The 20339-nt window shown below is 34.6% G+C and overlaps 1 protein-coding gene across 9 annotated transcripts; it reads right to left on the bottom strand.

Moving 5' to 3' along the window:
- Positions 1–2146: 2146 nt before the first annotated feature.
- Positions 2147–10630, bottom strand: LOC122281955 (copper methylamine oxidase-like). Of its 9 annotated transcripts, none has more exons than XM_043093840.1 (13): positions 10124–10629; positions 9080–9189; positions 8673–8978; positions 7495–7607; positions 7058–7388; positions 6748–6963; positions 6418–6654; positions 6013–6198; positions 5193–5333; positions 4045–4313; positions 3657–3738; positions 3021–3166; positions 2147–2410 (listed from the first exon to the last, which is right to left on the bottom strand). In XM_043093840.1, exons 1-13 carry the CDS (start codon positions 10386–10388, stop codon positions 2308–2310), a joined length of 2505 nt encoding a protein of 834 aa, XP_042949774.1. In that variant the 5' UTR covers positions 10389–10629; the 3' UTR covers positions 2147–2307. The 9 variants fall into 9 exon arrangements, 8 of the variants coding, with proteins under 8 accessions (XP_042949774.1, XP_042949775.1, XP_042949777.1 ...); XM_043093841.1 differs by having other exon boundaries at positions 10202–10628; XM_043093843.1 differs by having other exon boundaries at positions 3021–3200; positions 10124–10627.
- Between the last annotated feature and the right edge of the window lie 9709 nt (positions 10631–20339).

Genomic DNA, 20339 nt, shown 5'->3' with positions numbered 1-20339 from the left:
TGTATCAATAGGTCTCACATGCTTTTAGACATGTCTTATATTCATTATACTGCTAAATTTCTTGATTGTTCTACAAGGACTTTAATCCTCGCTAGGATTTTAGTAGTTAGAATATGAGACATTTTTATCTTATTACATTCATAATTTAATTATCATCTGAACTTCCAGTTCACATATGATAATCAAGATAATATCGAATTATTTCATTTTATTTGCTTCTAGCAAATTTTTCTTTCCACTCCTGGTGGTAAAGATTTATAATAAAAGCATCTTCTGGTTCTTTTATGGACATCCATATAAAAATTTATTCGACTTATCATAATTGATTTTTGATGATCACGATAATCATGAAAAAGATATAAATATTTTGAATCATATCACTTTTGATGCATCATAATATTTGATTCAATAATTGTATAATATCATCTCAAAGAGAAAGCTGGTAACTTTTCCAATATAAACTTCTAGCCCGAAAACTGGTAGCACTCGATATTGTTATTTTAGGAGCACACTTGATATTGCTATTTCAGGAGCACACTCGATATTTCTACTTCAGGAGCACATTCGAGACATTCATTTTAAACATATCATCAATAATTCATAACAAGTATAAATAAATAAATAAAACTTTTATATAAACTATGTGAATAAAAATTGACCACAGATATAATTGAAATGTAAATTATGAAAATTTTAATTCACCATAGATATAACTGAGATGTAAACTATGTGAATAAATATAGAATTTTATCAAGTAATAATAATGAATATAATTTTTAATACTCACCTTGAGGATTATAAATAATATATTAAAAAACTTACTTGAAATAGAAGATCGCTAGCTTCATAATCATCATAACCTTCTAGATTTAGCCATCAATTTTGATTCGTCGTCTTCCAGCAACCCATTTTTGACTTGCTGACAAAAGTATTTTCTAATTTATTGTTCATCCATCCTAATTCTAGCTGTCGGTCTTCATTTATTGAAATAAAAACAAATATCAACATTTGCGGCATGTCATTTGACTATGCGGGCATTCTTAACCTCCCACCGTTGGTTAGCACGTGGGTCTCATGTCAGATTTCGTGGAATCGCAATTCCTCACGCAAATAAAGATCACCAAGAGGTAGCAGTAGAATCCTAGCACCCCTATTTTTAAAGGGTCATCCGAATAAAGCTTCAACATCTCTTCCACCGACAGGCTAAAGAACTCAATAGCCACGTCTAACATTTTCTTCACTGCTTCCGGCAACACGCCGTGATTGATCACCTGGAAAAAGCCAAAACTACGGGAAAGCAAAAACTGAGATCGATGGGTCACCTCTCCCTCGTTTTCAACAAGAGCGTTCTTGCGATGGCCTATCAAAGCTGAAGCTACTCAAAGAACGGAACTTGCACACCTGCTCGGAGAGGAAGACGCTCGTTCTGTGCTGCATTTGACAATAGATTGTGCTGGGTTTTTCCCTGGTAAGCTTAAGAAGATTAATAGATAGATAAAAAGATGGATAGATAGGTAGCTCTTAAGAAAAATAAAATCATGTGAGATTATAGCCGAGGTAACAAGAAACGAAATTGGAAGAGAAACATGGTGGTGATGGGGTCTCCGGTTCCTGTAGGGCTTTCTTCTCCGGTTCCTGTATGTCTTCAAAAAGGTAACCCAGCTCCGGTTGGGACTCACCGGAAACAACGAGAATGGAAGTGGGCCTCCGGCAAAAATCTTTGTCCTCCGAAGCTTTTAAGAAATGCCTAGTTGGTATCTCCTCGTCTATTGACATCGTCGGCGATCCATGCGAAAGAGAAGATCATGCAACTGGCCGTGAAGGTCCCACCCCTGCACGTTGTATAGCGTTTGCAAGTCTATCATCTGTGATGCCGGCAGCACCAACATGTTCAGCGACTCCAATTGAGTTCAGGTGTGGGTTGGGTCATGGATGGGGTCGGTTTCGGGTCGGACCAGCGACAGGAGCATCACTCGCCGGTGCTGCTCGGTGGGTGCATCTGCAGCGTATGGGAAGTGCTCGAATCTTCTGAGTAAAATACAATAGAAACCCCTCTCTATGCAAGACTTCAAAGAATCCAAAATAACCAACACAGATAACAGAAAAACGAAGATCTTTAGAGGAAGAAGAGATTGAAGAGCAATCGTACTGATAACGTGTTGTAAAATCAATAAAAAAGAAAGAGAGAGTTCAGAGAAGTTTTCATTGTTATTGATAACTGAACTAAGAAAATATGCCCATATATATAGGGATACAAAGATCTTAATTGAAGGTTAAGATCTGGTCAATAACAACGGTTAAATATGATCATACAATACAAATTAATTTATAACAACTCTCAATTAAATAAATAAATGACGTGGCAAAGGAGTAGCAGGGGCCTACCAGGGAATCCATTGACCAAAACATCCTATAAAAGAAAAAGGATTGATGAAGTCAGACCAACTAAAAAATGCCACGTATATTCGCAGTATTGGACTAATAGAATTTCCTCTAGCAATTTTTAAAAAGAAAATTTAATAATTCCACAAGTCTTTGTACTCCATTGACCAAACATTATCTTTACAATACAGAAGGGAAAAGCAACAGAACGTGGAATACAGATTGAAATGCAACGTTAAAATTCAATATAGGTAGGAAGGAATATTGTCTTCATATGACACGTATCAACTCACTCCACTTCATGGGTCTTTCGTAGAGCTTTCACCTCTCCATTTCTAAGAATATAATATTATTAAATAATCAAACTTGCCTAGAAGTAAAAACGAGATTCTCTACGAATGCTTCAAACATTAGATGAGATAAAAATACGTAAATAATAGTAAAATGATTTTTATATAATATTAAAATAATTTAAATTATGATGTTTTATTAAATTTTAAAATGAAAAAGAAGAAATTGAATAAAAATATTATTAAAATATAATTTTTTTAAATATGACAAAACCAGAATAAAGTTCCACTTATATAGATTGAAGAACTCCCCCACATATTGCTTGCTTGAAAGCAGCAGAATGTCACCTTTCTTTTACACATAAAAGACATTCACATGAAAGCAACATCTCTTCACATCTTCGCCAGCAATGCAGGCTGAATTGTCTTGGCCATCCCATTGTCCTTGACATCATTTCCTTTGGCACCCAATTCATAGGAGTTGGGAGGAACATCTACAGCAGGAGAGCAGTTGAAGAACCCATGAGGCTGATACACACACATCATCAGAATCAGTATCACGTATGAGACACATAATATACGACGACGATTCAGAAGGCATGATTGGCAAGTCAATTTACACAAAATATCCACTTATACGAACAGATAAAGGCAACTCTATGGTCACTACATGTACAAACTGCTAAGTGACCATTCAAACAAACTTAGTTGAAGAAAGGTCTTTGGTGATGATAAGGGTTGTAGTTCTTGCCTAATTTACAGACCGGCCATTTTTGCAATATTCTCTCTATCAAGAAAGTGGCACACAAACATCAGATACAAGATCAGATACAAGATCTTGAATTTACACCTCGGGCCAATTCTCCCAAACACAGGTCGATGTCTTTTAGTTACTAACGCCGTAATCAAGACTCAAGATGCGCAAACAACATATGAATTTTTATTGACAAGTAAATATGCAGGGTAAGATTAATTAGTGACTACCATAAGCATAAAGCCAATGTGCTCCACTGGCTTAACAGGCCAATCTTCCAACCGAGGGACGTGTGTGATTCCAAATACGTACCTGCATTTCACAAGATTACCTTATTAATTCATCAAAATAATTGCAATCAAGATGTGATAGAGAAATGGAGCCAGCAGCAATAAGAATAATCGTGATCAAAATAAGATGACACCACGCAATCATAATTTAAAGAAATAGTCAAAAGGAAATCTGGATCAAGTGAAAAGTCACAAGGGAGAATTTGTATATGATGAGAAAAAGTGCACTTAAAAATAGAATGTCCGGCTTGTTTATATGGAGAGAGCTGCTTTGGTATATAAGTTGCTGGAAACAAATCTGGAAACAAATAAAGGAGAAGTGACCAACCAAAGAACTATATCTGTTTCTTCCAGAGATCGATCCTTCTGAACCCATGTAGCCAATCCTTCACCAACACGTGGATTTTGATTAGGGAACTCTCCTCCAGGAAACATTTCATCATGAGCATATTGTGTAACCCAAAGATTATGCTTCAAGAAAGCAGCTCTTTTCATAAACTTAGCCTCCAAACCAGCTAATGGCAAACAGTTTGAACCAGGTACGAGTTTGTAGCCTGTTAACTGTCCAGTGCGATTGACGGTTCTTGTATTCCTCACCTGGAGTGCAAAATTGTGCAAATGCTCACTCATAGGAAACAAGTAACTCTAAAAGAATGTGATGCAAGAGAAAATTTCAGCCCAATTAAGATCAGCCCAGACTTATAACTGTTGTGTAAAAGCTTCAAAAGCCCACATAAGCTCTGGTTAGAGCCAAAAGCTCCAACTTCAAATTATGTGTATTGACTGTATCAACTAGCAGGATAAGTTTCGTCACAAACTCTTGCTATGACAATATTTGCAACTGAGACCCCACTGGCATATGCTGCTTCTTAGAATCTAATTGCTGAGATCTATCAGTCAGCAGGGTCAATTTTACAAGCAATAGTTATAACAATATTTGCACCAGATGACATGCTGTTATAGGCTACTACCTAGAAATTAAAGGCCAAAATCAATTAGCCAGACTAACAATCTTTACAAAAATTAGTTATGACAATATATAAGATACTATAAGCTATTACCTAAAGCGGAAATCGATTGCTTTAGGTTGGTTGACTGGGCCTTCACCTGGTCTTGCCACCAAACTAGATGTGGTTAAGCCCAATCAGTTTTCAGGGAATATGGGAAGTCTTCTGTCTGCTCAACATAGCTCACAAAATGCGTTTAAGAAAATTACATAAACCAGGAATGAGATGAAGTCATTTCAAAATTCCGACTGATTATAAAATACTACTACACAGTTGAAAATAACTTCATTTGAAACCGAGAAACGAAGATTTGACCTTATTTTAAGTTGTGTTAAACAACATAAATAATTCCATATAGAGTCCAAAAGTGCTTCATACAACTAAAGGAACTCAAGAAAAAGAACACATGCACACTACAATATAGTAATAAAAAAATGTTTTTCTCTTAAAGAAGGATAGAATGCCTTACAATCCAATGCCGAGCGGTGAAAGGGTCACAATCACTCATTGCTTCCATTTCAGATTTGAGCAGTCTCTCTTCAGCATAGAAGGCGTTATTGTGAACGTTGTTCTCTCCAGGTTCCTCAACTCTAACATTTACCTCTACAACCTACAAAATGGGGGGATGAAAGATGTGATATCGTTAAGTAAACAACAATGTAGAAGCATTGTTCTCGATAACAGCAACTTACGAGAGCATAAAATCTACTAGCGATGCTTCGATTTCAGGGAAGCAAGCCTGGTTTCTTACAACCATTTTTACTATTAGAGTCTTTTATAGATTGCCAAGATTTGTTTCTCAGCGGGCCAATGGAAAATAACCCACAAGCATTCCCCATTAAGGTTCTGAATCTTTAAGGACCAAATCAACACTCTGCAGACTACTTAAAAAAGATTGCTGGAAAGGTTCCACATTACATTTAGATATCATCAGGCACATAGAAAAACAGTAATTTAAAAGCTGCCTTCCTAATGCCTCCAAGCACAAAGACGGCCTCAGGGATTTGTTTTTCAAGAAAAAAGAAAAAAGGAAAGATGATAGCCTGCTGAATTGTTAAGCATATTAAGGATCTGAAGCATACCTATACAGAAGAATTTGAGTACATATAGGGCAATACCGTAATCTTAATAATTACAACTAATGCCATAGCTCATGCCAATTACTCCCAGCAGGAACTTTAATTGTCAGTATCGTGCAACTCCCAGCTGGCTCTTATATTTTGACACAACATGATAATCAGGCACGAGAAAACCACTAATAAGAATCCCTGAAGTTCAAAGCAGTGCACCTGATTGAAAGCTTCACCAGGTTTGCAATCTACAGCCATGTCCATACGAGCAACAAAGAAGTGCTGATGAACAGGTGCATATAAACCCGGTGCTATCATTGTACCATACTTTCGGACCTCTCCAGGTTGCAATGCTCCTAAGCTGAGAATTCCTGTAAGTTTAACTTCAGCTTCGATTTTTCCATCCTGTAACAGCGTATAACTTGCACATCAAAGGGAACTGCCAATGTTTTTACCATCATGCCAGAGAACATGTTATGCGCTCTCAGTTTACTTTTGCACCACTTGTATTACAATTTTACAGAATTTCCTTCAGTTCAAAGATGACATACAGGTCTAATCGACATTTATAGAAATGCAAGCATACTAGATTTTGCATTAAAAAAATCTGGATATTTAACTTGCCTGATAAAAGGTCCAGAAAAATCCATACTCATAATTAGCCACCGTGCATATAAAAGACACTGAAAGCCGTCTAGATCTTCGTACTTCTGCTAAGCCTGTTCTCCAATCTTGATGCTTCCATAGAATTCCATGATCCTCTTCATGCAAACATACACAATTTTCAATTGTTTCAACACCTCCGGTGAAGTTTGTGAAGTGGGCATCTAAGTATTTGATATATCCCGAACAATCACATCCCTGTACATAGTAGTTTTGTTTCAAACCAATCAAGTTCCACCAATAGAAATTGTATGTTGTCACAAACAAATATAATGAGTAACAATTATAAACCTTCTTAAGAGAGTGTGCATTCTTTCCAAGGCCATCTTCCCCTGCATCAAAGGCATTTTTCCTGTAATGTGGATTATTTGGATCTCCATAAGGCACAACTATCTCCACGAAACTCAACCTGTGGGCCACAGATCTTCGTCCTCGACTACCATCAATGTATGCAACAGAATATATAACCAAACCCTCTCTAGGAGAGAAACCAATACGAAAATTCCACTGGCAACCATAACAAAATATAGATGTTCTGAGTAAGTTTCTGAACTTAGAACAACAAAAATTACTCAACCTAGTCTGGCAAAATAACATCTACCTTCTGCCATTCTACAAAGTAGCCATCAATGCGGAAGCTCGGACCTTCAGGCTGGGTAATTTGTAAAGGCTTTACATCACTTCGATCAGCACCACCTCTGCTTTCACCAGCAGTATAATTCCTCAGTGCATCAGCTGGAGGTAGGGGCACGAATTTACAGTCTTCAAACTCAATCACCACCATGTTTTGCATATCAACAAGTACACAGACACCCTCAACTGGGCGTGCATATCCATTTTCCATAGGGCAATCACTCTCAGATCTACAGAAAATAAGTGGTTTGGCAAGTCTTCGGCAAGGAGCATCAGCTTCACTGTGATAACCAACACACCTACATAGAGAATGTGTAAAAGCAAAGTTAACAACAGAGTTTGCAAAAATCAATTGCTTATTGAAATAGAACATGCAGAAACCACTGGCTTTTGAATTTAAATTACCATGTATCAACCATCACAAGATCCATGTCCTCGATACCCCGCCTCTTCATTGCCTCTCTAAATGGGGGGAAGTCTTTGACAGCAGCTTCACATTCAGCATATTCTACAGCATCCTGAATGATATCAAGAAAAACAACATCAAAGAATAAGTATGCCAAAAACAAAGTGCTACATGCCTTCTAGAAAATTACAGTGGTATATCGGGGAAAAAGAATTTTGTGGAGCAAACTTGAATCTAGAGCCAGCAGTTCAGACCAAAACCCGGTAAAACAAAACCCAACCAAAATTGGCTTTCTTTTATCCTTTTCTGTGGATTTATCGGTCAGATTTGTATCAGGAGAGAGTAAAATTATGAAAATCCAATTCCTGCACATTGGTTGACCTTAAATATTAAAGTCAACTCAATTTATCTCAAACCAATCATTGATGGGACTCATTACTTTTTAACTTCCTATGAAAAAGTTAAACCCATCTTAACCTACTTCATACATTCAAATACATATCTCAACCTATTTACATTTAAATACATCTTAATGAGACCCACAAAACAGTACTATTCACAAATCAACTCAGATCATCTAAGATCACCTCAGCATCCAAACGCAACCTGCCTACTAGTTAAACAAGTTGTGGTTAGAATGAGCTTATATGTAGCACATACTAAGCTTGAAGTAACCTAAGCCAGGCCAAACCATCGTTACCCCACCTTAGAACCAATCTTCAGTCTATCGACCAACAAAACCTCATACCCCTCCCTCTCCCCGACACCCCTTACCCAAATGTCCAAAATCCCCCTAGAAAAGAATCCGCAAAAGTTACTTGCCTCTAGCTGAACCATATGAAAGCAAAATGAATGTTGAAAGTTTACCACCACAATTGCAAAGAAGACATCCCGCAGATTTCACATAAATCTAATACCAGCATTTATGTTAAATCAACATAGCTCTTCCATTTTTAACTCATGTAAATCAGCATCAAAAGTTGTAATGACCAGAAAAGGAAGGGGAAAAACCAACAATTGCAATGCTTTTGCTCCATGTTCCTCAGAAGCATAAGAGTTCAGTTGACAGTAAGTAATACAGAATTTCAAACTCCAGTCCTACGTTAATGATCTTACCCAAAGTGAACAAAGAATACAGGTATATACTACAGGCTCAAATGTGGTGAAAGAAAATTACCATTGGAGGCTGAACATTTGGAACAAATCGTGATGAAATAACTTTTCCCCTATGATGTCCACTGCGGGTTACAGCATGTACTTCTGATAACTCAACAGCCCATACACTTGTCTCATTTGACTTTCTGTTGTAGACAATAAGTCTAGCTCGCCTGGGTGGGAGCTTGCTAGGGATCACTGGGCCGCCTTTGGTTTTTGGAACTAAAGACGGTTGAAAAGGAGGGAAGAAATATGCATCTGCCAGAGCAACAACGTGTTTATCTGGCTCAAACAGAACCACTTCTATGAAGCGCATGCTATCTCTGACCTGAAAGGACCAAAATCGATGAGTTCACCACGTTCAAAGTAAACATCACAGATTATTATACGGGAAAAAAAAAAAAAAACAATCAATAGTGCATTCACAACCTCTGGTGTGGCTCCAGCTGCCCTGACAGTTGATACTGCCACTGAGATCTCAGTGGCAGATAAAGGATCGAAAGGATGTTTTGTTTGAGCCCTCAGCATAGTCGGAATCCCTACACATCAAATGCAACAAACTTGAGTGATCAGTAAATTGGGAAAGATCATATTAGCAGTTTGCGTGATAATAAAACAAAGGGATACAGTCACAGTACAAAATTCATCAAGAACATCCAGAAGAAATAGATAGGGATGCATCATTATCAGCTTCGCATTTGCATTAGTTATAATTTGGGATATAATCAGGAACATTCAGGTTCAGAATAGAAAATATCTGCATATTTTTTTAAAATATGCTAGAAGCAAGCAACAAACAGGCAAGAAACTTGTAAAATTGCTTTTAGAAATTCAGAAGCTGAGACAACTGCTTTCAATCAAGAGTATAAGGCGGCCGCAAATACAATGAAGCATCAAGATTGGAACTGAACTAGAGCTGAGAGGGTAACAAAAAACGAATAATAACAGAGAGAGAGAGAGAGAGAGAGAGAGAGAGAGAAGAGGAACAAAATGCTATACATGAGTAAAATCTATATGTACCCTGTAGAGTCTACTACCCCCTAAAGAGAAGGTATTGTACAGAGTATTAACTAGTTTTGTTTCATTCGTTTACATGATATGATTCGTATCAGAAATAAATTTGTAGAGAAAATTAATTGTAAACTAAATTGGATATGTTAGTTAACTAAAACATTAGAATTAACTCCGGAAATACCACGCCAATCTCTCTCTTCCTTATTCTTTACTTGCGCTATTTTTTATAGAAAAACTCATAAAAGCAAAAGAAAATACGAAGGCCAACAGAAATAAAGCTCACTCAATTTAACCCTGAAAAATACGTTCGAAGAATCTCAGAAACATTAATAAACAACACACACCTCCAAGATGATCCATTTCTCATAAAAATAACAAAGAACAAGTAAGAAAGAAAATAAAGTGTCTGTGTGTGTGTGTATATATATATATATAGAGAGAGAGAGAGTAGAGGGGGACTTTTGGAAGAGGTATTGGCGGAAGGTTCTGGAAGTGAATTTACGGCGTGGATCACTGACGCCATGGCAACGTTCTTACCGAGCTGATCTTTGCTGCAATCGGTGGAGGCGACGCTACAATCTTGCTCGGCATTGGCTGCTGAGGCCGAGACCAGAGCCGAAGCGGTGGCGTCCTGGAAAATGGAGGAAGACGAAGAAGAAGAAGGAAGACCGTCGGCGAGAAAGGAAGAAGCAGAGGCCGTCGTTTTTTGCGGAGTTGAGGCCATTGCAAGGGGTTAACAAGCTCTCCAAATCCACGGCAACAGGTCTCAATGCAATCGTGTGACATGCAGCACTCAAAGGTAGTCTCCGAACTCACACTGCCTCTCCTTCTCCCTTCCCCTGTCTTACTCAGTCCGTCCTCCACACCAGTGAATCCTACTCTCAGAGAAACATACAAGGACTTGTTTGGAGTCCAATAATGAGTTTCATAACCAAGAAGGAATGGATTTATATGGAAAACACTGAGACCACAACGTGCATCGCTCCCGTTTATTGATTGATTTATTTTAATTTCTTAAGCGTGGAGTTCGTGGCCAGGTGGTGGGACCCAATACGATAAGTACATGGACGTGGGGCTCTTAGGGCGATCTGCTACTGTTTTTTATATGGCAGCTACTGTTGCAATTTTTTTGTTTTTTTATTTTTTATTTTTATTTTGTGATTAAGTATTTGTTTTTTATTGATATTGTGAATTTTTAAAAAATATATATAAAAGGAAAAAAAATACATTAAAATAAATTAACAGTAAGAAAAAAGCTATGACTGTAGTGACTCCCTTTTTATATTTACCATAATAAGGACGATTCTTGTTATTTTCTTGTCGGGACTTTGTTTTTCTGATTTCCCAATGCTTTCGCCCAGATTTTACTTTTGTTACCGTCGGATTTGTTAAGGTTGGTTTTGTTAGTGTATCAATTCGATTTGATGATTCGATATGAGAAAGATGCATTATGATTTTTTGGCTTGTATTACGGAGCACAGACTTTTACCAGGGAGCACAGACTTAATAGATAGTTCAAGTAAAATTTTAGTAGAGAATTTGTTTGAGTTTCGCTCAACAGATCATTTGAGTGAATATTAGATAGGAAAAATATAGTTACAAGCATAATTATGTATTAATCTGTACACTAATGTAATATAATTGGTTAAAAAGTAAATTTTATTAAAAATAATGTTAATTTAAATTTTAAATATAAATAAATCAGTATTGATATATAGATTAGTGCGTGACTGTATTTGTATATAATAAAATCCTATTAGATATAGGATTTACTAGAGACGTACTTGACATTTTATTATAATAGATAATGCGAAAAAGTAAAAATTAATATTTTTATATGTATTTAATGAACAGTTTAGCCGATTGTGACTGTTTTGAAAAGTAAGATTTCATTTTAAAGTGTATTTTATGAGTTTTTAATATAATAAAATCATCTACGACTCGTTAGACATAAGTAAATCAGATTAATTTTATATTATGTAATAGACTTGAATGCATTTATTTTATTTTGTCTTTCATCGTTTTTCACAACAGTTACATGTTTGGACTTCGGGATAATTTTAAGGAGAGAAATGCTTGGCCTCCGAGCATCCTACCTGGTGGGTACTTGCAGTTGTGAAGTGAATCAAATACAAAATGGATTCAAACCAAAACTAATATTTTGACTTATCCAAACTCAGAACTTTGGTGGAATTATTCATTCATTGGATCTGATCCAACCGAAGGAGATGTTCAGTGTACGATGTGATAGATTGGGAGTCGCTAGACCTCTCTGATGATGATGTGAGAGATAGCGAATGAGCCTGCATCGTAGACCAGTAGAGGTCATTCCTAATGGGGAGAGTCCTCTATTAAAGAAAAATATAATTGTAAATATAATTATGTACTAATTTATATATTAATATAATGTGATTGATTAAAAAGTAGATTTGATTCTATATATTAATATGATGTGATTGGTTAAAAAGTAAATTTGATTGAAAATAATGTTAATCTAAATGTTAAGTATAAATAAAATAATATTGATATACAGATTAGTGCATAACTGTACTTGTATGTAACAAAACTCCTCTATTAAAAGGATCTCGCCCTTCCTTGAAGATTAGGAGCTAGATGGGGGCGCCTTCTTTTTTTTCATAGTAGTAAATTATTGAATCTAAGATTTTAAATTTTACGTAATTATATATCTTCGTATAGATTTTTATGATAATAAATAAATTAAAAAAATAAAGGAGTGTCAAATTCAAGTTATCTATACAATAAAGTCAAGTACATCAAGAAACTAAGAATGAGTAAGTAGAAAACAAATTTACATAAAAGTTCTTAAAGCTTATAGAGTAATGTTGTAAATCTCTTAAAAATTCGAAATTAGGATTAAAGCTCAAAATTAATATTTTATCATAAAATATTAAAATACATTTTCTACATGTGTATGAATATTTTGAAAATTAAATTTGAAATTTTTGAAAGATGATTAATTGTCATCTTTCACATATGCATAACATGATTAAATATTTGAATCTTGAAAATATTAAATATGATTGATTGTCATCTTTCACATGTGCATGCTTTATTTGAATATTTTTCAAAAGTGATTGATATTCTTTTTTATTTATGTAAAAAGTAGATGATTTTGTTTGAAAATTTTGAAAATATGAAAGATAATTGATTGTCATATTTCACATGTGCATACTTTATTTAAATATTTTTAAAAGTGATTAATACTATTTTTGACTTATGCAAAAAGTAGATGATTTTGTTTGAAAATTTTAAAAAATAAAATGTACTCCTTTTGTCATATGTGAAAAGTAAAAAGATTAGATTTGAAATTTTTGAAAAGTGAATGATGTTGTATTTGACAAATGAAAAAGAAAAAACTTTTATTTAAATTTTTTGAAAAGTGAATGATATTGTTTTTGACAGATGAATTCTTTTAAATTTAAATATGAAATCCCATATGCTTATAAATAGATCATTTAAGAATTTCAAATTTACAACACTAAAAGCATACAATATTAATTAAAAACTTTCATTCTCTCTTCTTTAAGTATTGAGCCTTAACCCTTATTATTTTGAGAGATATATAGTTTGCGTTGTATTGTTCTTATTTCACTCATTGAGGAGTGTTCTCTAATAACCTATCTACTATTAGCTCTTGTATCAGTAAAAATGTATGTATAACCCTTATATGTGTAGAAAGTATTCTACATAGAGAATAGTTGAATCACCACGAATAAGGTGATTACAAGTGTAGAGGGTGTTCTACACGGATCCTTTGTAGCGGTTTTGTTCAAATGTGTAATAAGTTTTTATCTTCATTTGAAGGAGGTTGAATAGTAAACTTGGAGATCTTCAAGGAGTAGCTTGAGGCGAGGATATAGGCAGCGGAACCGAATTTAATTAATATACTGAGTTTATTTTTCTCTTACTTTTACTCTTTATATAACTTAATTCTTCTTATGTTAATCATCTGGATAACATGAATATATAATTATAGGAAAAAATTCCACCTGCTATACTGTTATTATTCAAATAACAACTCGCCAATAAATTTGTGTCACATTACTCTTTTATTTCACATTCTATATTTTTGTATACAGTTGATAATGCTGTGATGAAAGTCCCACTCCCTCAATGCAAAAAACCTCCTTCTCCTCTTCCTCTTCCACCGAAGCTCACCCTCCACATCTCTCGTTGACGACAAAGACCCTCTCGCAAAACCAACATCAGCATTTGTGAAGCCCCATCTCCTCTTGAATTTTACAATTTTCAAGGTCAAATAAGACAAGTAGAGAGGGAAACATTCCATCAAGGATAACTTACAATGATATAACGGGGAAAAAAACTTCAAAAAAAAAAATTTTTGAATCGCATCTATCAAAAGTGAAGTGGTTACACGAGGGATCTAAAAAAAGAAAAAAAGAAAAATAAAGTCGAGTCAATCGGTTCAACATCTTGAAGTTGCGATGCCCAACTCTCGAGGCGATCTAGTCTTATTTGAGAACAAAGGGCATGGCAGAGGAGCCATGCAGAAGAGACCTACAAGAAAAATATGAAGGAATAGAGGAGGGATAGCGCAACAATGATGGTAAGAAGTTCCCTTTTGCGTTTTTTTATTTTATTTTGGGGCAACAATGATGGTAAGAAATTCCTTTTTGTGTTTTTATTTTATTTTATTTTGGAGTAAGCAAGAAGCTTTTCTTGTTAGGGACTACATTATATGATGCAATGAATGGTTGCAATTGGATAACAACTTGAAGATCAACGGGTAATATGTGACGACGATGGCTGCTATGGTGGAGAAGGTTGTATCCGGCTGTGGCGATGACGGACCTGGTTTGATGCGACGGTGCTCTGAGTTCCACGAGGTGGTAGTGGTTTGGATTTCAAATATAAAGATGAAGGCCCTTTTCATCAAATTTAGACTGATAGTATGGTTTAATAAGATAAAATCAGATTTATTGTGTCTAGTGCAAAACTTCATACACGGCATGTTGTGATTGGGGGCTGTTGAATGCCCAACTTCAGCCATGTTGTGATTGGAGGCTGTTAAACGCCCAACTTCAGCCGGCCGGACCAATCCAAAGAGGAGCTAATAATTATAAACAACACGTTGGCATGTTTAATTATCAACTTTATATGTCTATATCATCTAAAGCCACTAGGCTAAATACAAGCTGCATGCCCACAGAATCTCATTCCTTTTAAAACTTGTAACTTTATGAGAATTCCTATCTTGTCAATGCTACAGGTATGTAAAAAATTTCATCAATAATCTCACAAATTAAAATCTCTTTATAAAATCTTTACGTGTAAACCACTTCTAATTCTAAGATATATCCATCCGTGCCTTTTGCTCATGAAAATGAAGCCAGAACAATGTTAACTATATTTTATTCATTCATTAGGAAGTTCAAGCATTGGTGGAAAAAAATATAGTCATATATAGGCATCCACTTTGATAATGATGTTTTCCTTTAATCCAAGCTGAGTGATCGATCATTACCTCCCTCGATCACCTACCTCCACTAACCATTATTATTTATGGCAGATTAGTTCATTACTGTACGTTACTGTATAGTTTATATTTCATATTAATTCCTACATATATATTCTTATTGTTCAAACAATATTTTATATTTTATATTTTATATTAATATATATATATATATATATTCTATGTGGTTTTTTAACTCTTGTGGTCCATGCTCTATAACTCGAAATGTTAAGTAGGGCTGTGCAAGAAATCTGAAGAGCCGATCAACCCGTAAGACCCAAATTAATATGACCCGATAAAGTCGGTTTGATATTACAATCGGTTTTGACAACATTAAACCCGAGTAATGTCGGGCCATCATTTTGAACCCGATCTTAAAACTACTTCCCTGCCCCTCGGTCTTCTCCAGTGCTATTTGGCCTCTTGGAAAGTTCGAGAAATCCTTCACCACTGATGTCCATTAAAGCTTCGGCAAAAACAACACCTTCTCCGTTACTATATACCTTAAGCTTTTGACCATCCTTTGCATTGTCCCTCAGCCTCCTAGCCAATAGGTAGTAATCCAAACTCTGGAAAGAGAATATTTCAAGCTATCCAAGCCCACAAATTTCTTATAAAGTGGAGAACCTAAGGAACGGTCATCAAGATTGGAAAGGTAGAGGGAATGCTTAGGTGTTGGGCTACTAGGGTAGATTAACACAGGTTGGTTTGGATGAGAACAATCTGGGAGTTCTTAAAATTTTAATATATTTGCCATGTATAATATGCTCTTCAGCTCTTGCCCGCGCTCTTGTTGCAGATTGTGTATATAATAATAAAAAAGAGACAGAGAGTGATAGATAGTGAGGTGTGAGAGAGTAGCCTTGTATAGACAAGAGAGTAATGGGTCAATCACAGATTTACGGTTGGATTTGGCAATGAGGAGGACTACATACCTCGCTGGCTTGGCTTAGGTGCTCGACAATGGCGTCCGTGACCACCATATCCATCTCTCTCCTGGGTTAGATTGAGGTGGGTAATCTTTTTTATGGGTCTGGTTGTAATGGAAAGTGTAGAAGAAAGTATATATGGAAATGGATGTAAGTCTCCGCGAGGTCGTAACATATTTCGCCCAAATTTGCTGGCTGGTACCTGCCTCAATGGTTTGCTCTGCAACGTTTAGGATATCCACAAACCGAGTGTTAGACCCGACCCGAAATTACTGATTCGGATCGGGTCAGTTTCGACAACTAGTGAAGCACGGGTCAGTCTGGATCAGCCCAAAATGTGCGTTGGACTAACCGGGTTGCAGGCATTGTTAAGGTTACGTGTAATTGTTGAGATGATTTCAAATGATTTGAATTTATTTATAAATAATAACATTTTGTGAGTCTATTGAGATATGTTTAAATATATAAAATAAATTAAATATGTATTTAAATGTATAAAATAAATCTTTAACATTTTATGATTCGATCCATCTGACAGAGAAAATAAAAACATATATAATTGGACATATTCAAACAAGAAAATAAAAATCAAAGATCTGTAGACTGGAATTAGCTGGCTATTTGCTATTTGACAATATTATAAAGCTACTAGATTTGCACTGTGATAACATTTAAGCATCCTCGCTGGAAAGTGGGCGACAGGTTGTTTCCATGTCAACAAGGACTACTTTATTTTTTGATATTGTGAATATGAATGTGTCTTGTAATGGGCGGTGCCATTCGATCGCCAAGATCTTTGTTTTGTCGATCGATTTGGTTATATATACTAAAAATGATACGCATGCCATTCTTTTTACTGTTTTTTGTACACAATCTTGTATTAAGCGAGGAGTATTTTTATAAAAATAATATCGCCTTTATAAAAATATTCTTGATTTAAAATATAATTATATAAAAAATTGTAAAAATGATTACGTGTGTATCATAACTCTTGATTATATAAGTAATTAACAAAATATTCAGTATTGGATATATGGATATTGATATGGAAATTGATTCATATTAAAAAATAAATAAATCTTAATTAGTATAATATGAATATTTGTTAAGAAATAAAGAGATTTTATTATTATTTTATTATTACTATTGTTTGTAGTTGGGATTCATTTACATTGACGTAGTCACGTTTGTTCTTATATTAATATAATATCAACGTATTAACAAAAAGAGAGAGAGAGAGAGAGAGAGAGAGAGAGAGAGAGAGAGAGAGAGAGGAGAAATAAGTGGAAACAGAAAAATGAAGATAAAAAGAAGTGGGTCTATTCATTTTGTAGCTGCAGGGATCAGTGCATTGTGAGTGTTTTGCTAATTCCTAATTCCACCGAGAGGGTAGTGTGTGTTTAATTTATATGCAAATGAAGTACTTGATAAGTTGATATGTTTGTTTCACTTTCTAAGTAAACTCCAAATTTCCTTTTTTTTTTTTTTTTTTATTTATACCAAATCAGAGAAGTCGATATACACCAAATCCGGGAGCTAAGAACTTCAATCAGCGTGCCCTTTACACGTATATAAAATTGTTATATATTGACAAATATGAAGTTATTTTTATCATAAAATATAATATATATATATATATATTAGATGAAAATAACGTGCAATATATGATTACTTAGTTTATATTTAATTTGTTTTGTTAAGAATTAATTTTTTATTAATAAAGATGTAATGTTTTTTGTTAATTAAATAATTAACGATATAACGTCGTGATATATTATAAAAGAAGAGCATTAATAAAATTTATAGCATGATCTTATAAATAAATATCGCCCATAGTTTTATGAAAGCTGTTTGAGATAATTTTGATTTTAGGATGATAATCCAGCATTTTCCTCATCTTGCATTGCTTTTGTTGAACCCAAGGTTTTAAGTTTCATGTGATTATAAATCTACACATGGATTTTGATGATAACAAATAAATTCAAAGAATAAAAGAGTTTCAAGCTCAAATTGTTCACACAATGGAATCGAGCACATCAAAGAACCAAGCATGAGCAAGAAGGAAATAAGTTCACATTAAAATCATAGAGTAATGTTGTAAATCTCTTAAAATTCGAAATTAGGATTAATGCTCAAAATTAATATTTTATCATAAAACATTAAAATACATTTTCCACATGTGCATGAATATTTTTGAAAATTAAATTTGAAAATTTTGAAAGATGATTGATTGTCATATTTTACATGTGCATGCCTTGATTAAAGGGTTGAACTTTAAAAATATTAAAGATGATTGATTGTCATCTTTCACATGTGCATGTTTTATTTGAATATTTTCAAAAGTAATTGATGCTTTTTTAGACTTATGTAAAAGGTAGATGATTTTGTTTGAAAAATTTGAAAAGTAAAGTGTGCTCATTTTGTCATATACAAAAAGTAAAAGATTAGGTTTGAATTTTTTGAAAATGAAAGTGTGCTCCTTTTGTCATATGCAAAAAGTAAAAGATTAGGTTTGAATTTTTTGAAAAGGAAAGTGTGCTCATTTTGTCATATGCCAAAAGTAAAAGATTAGGTTTGATTTTTGTTTAAAAAAAAATGAATGATGTTGTCTTTGACAATTGAAAAAGAAGAACCTTTTATTTGAATTTTTTGAAAAAGTGAATGATGTTGTCTTTGACATGTGAATCTTTTTAAATTTGAATATGGAGTCTCATATGCCTATAAATAGATCATTTGAGAGTTTCACATTCACAACACCAAGAACATACAACATTCATTCAAAACATTCATTCTCTCTTCTCTAAACATTGAGCCTTAATCTTTGTTCATTTTGAAAGATATAGTTTGCGCTGTATTGTTCTTATTTCACTCATTGAGGAGTGTTTTCTGATAACCTACCCACTATCAGCTTTTGTATCAGAAAAAAGGTGTGTATAACCCTTGTGCGTGTAGAAAGTATTCTACACGGGGAATAGTTGAATCACCACGTGTAAGGTGATTGCAAGTGTAGAGGGTGTTCTACACGGATCCTTTGTAGCAGTGTTGTTCAAAAGTGTAATAGGTTTCTATCTCCACCTGAAAGAAGTTGAATAGTGAATTTGGAAATCCTCAAGGGGTAACTTGAGGCGAGGACGTAGGCAGTGGGGCCGAACCTCGTTAACATACTGAGTTTACTTCTCTCTTACCTTTAATTTTTATATTTATTGTTATTTCATATTTTGTTTATATTTTATATTATATATTTGATTTATAATTGTTATTTTTTTAATACAACTCAATTCACCCCCCTCTTGTGTTAGTCATCTGGGCAACAATTGGTATCAGAGCTAGTTGACTTGTACTGTTCATATAGGCAGATCACTCATGGAAACTCTTGCTTGTGATTGTGTCACCGAAGCAAGACTCTCCGACCAAGGGTGACGGTGCACCGGTAGAGACGGTGGCCGGCTAGTCTAGTAGGTACAATTGTTAGGTGACATAGGTGCGGCCTATGATCAGTAACAATTGGTATCAGAGCTAAGAGCTCTATTATAAGATTAACTATCTTTTGAGTTAAGATCTTATGGCTAACATTGCAGCTTCATTTGGTGAAAGTCAATCTAGCAGTCGGCCTTCACTCTTTTGTGGAGATAATTATTCATTCTGGAAAGTTAGAATGAGAATATTTTTTCAAGCTCAAGATAGAGAAATCTGGAAATGTATTGTAAATTGACCTTATATTCCAACAAAAGTGGTTGATGGAGTAAAGGTCAAAAAGGAAAAAGAAGAGTTTGATCGTGAAAACGATAGACTTTATACTTTAAATTTAACTGCTATGAATTTATTATATAATGCTCTTAATGGAAATGAATTTAATAGAATAATGAATTGCGCTACGGTAAAAGAAATTTGGGATAACTTGGAAGTAACCTATGAAGGAACTTCGCAAGTCAAGGAATCAAAAATTTATATTCTTACTCATGAATATGAAATGTTTAAGATGAATGATGATGAATCTATTTCTAGTATGCACACTCGTTTTACTAACATCATAAATAGCTTGACAGCTCTTGGCAAAGTTTATTCCAGGGTGGAGATAGTAAGAAAATTTCTCAACTCTTTACCAAAACGTTGGGAATCAAAAGTTACAGTGATTCTTAAAACTAGAGACCTCAAGAAGCTCGAAGTCAATGAACTCATCGGGTCACTTATCACTCATGAGTACACATTGAAAAGAGGAGAAGAAGAAGGAAAGTCAAAAAAGAGTTTA

Source organism: Carya illinoinensis, chromosome 11, assembly GCF_018687715.1.
Source record: "Carya illinoinensis cultivar Pawnee chromosome 11, C.illinoinensisPawnee_v1, whole genome shotgun sequence".
NCBI lineage: Eukaryota > Viridiplantae > Streptophyta > Magnoliopsida > Fagales > Juglandaceae > Carya > Carya illinoinensis.
The sequence above is the reverse complement of the archived record's forward strand: the minus strand, read 5'-3'. Positions and strand labels throughout refer to the sequence as shown.

Coding starts and splice junctions, on each gene's coding strand:
- LOC122281955 (XM_043093840.1), bottom strand. CDS start 10,388: ATGGCCTCAACTCCGCAAAAAACGACGGCCTCTGCTTCTTCCTTTCTC. Junction 6,964..7,057: donor ACTTTGTAGAATGGCAGAAG/GTAGATGTTATT, acceptor TATGGTTGCCAG/TGGAATTTTCGTATTGGTTT. Junction 3,167..3,656: donor ACATTGGCTTTATGCTTATG/GTAGTCACTAAT, acceptor CTCCTGCTGTAG/ATGTTCCTCCCAACTCCTAT.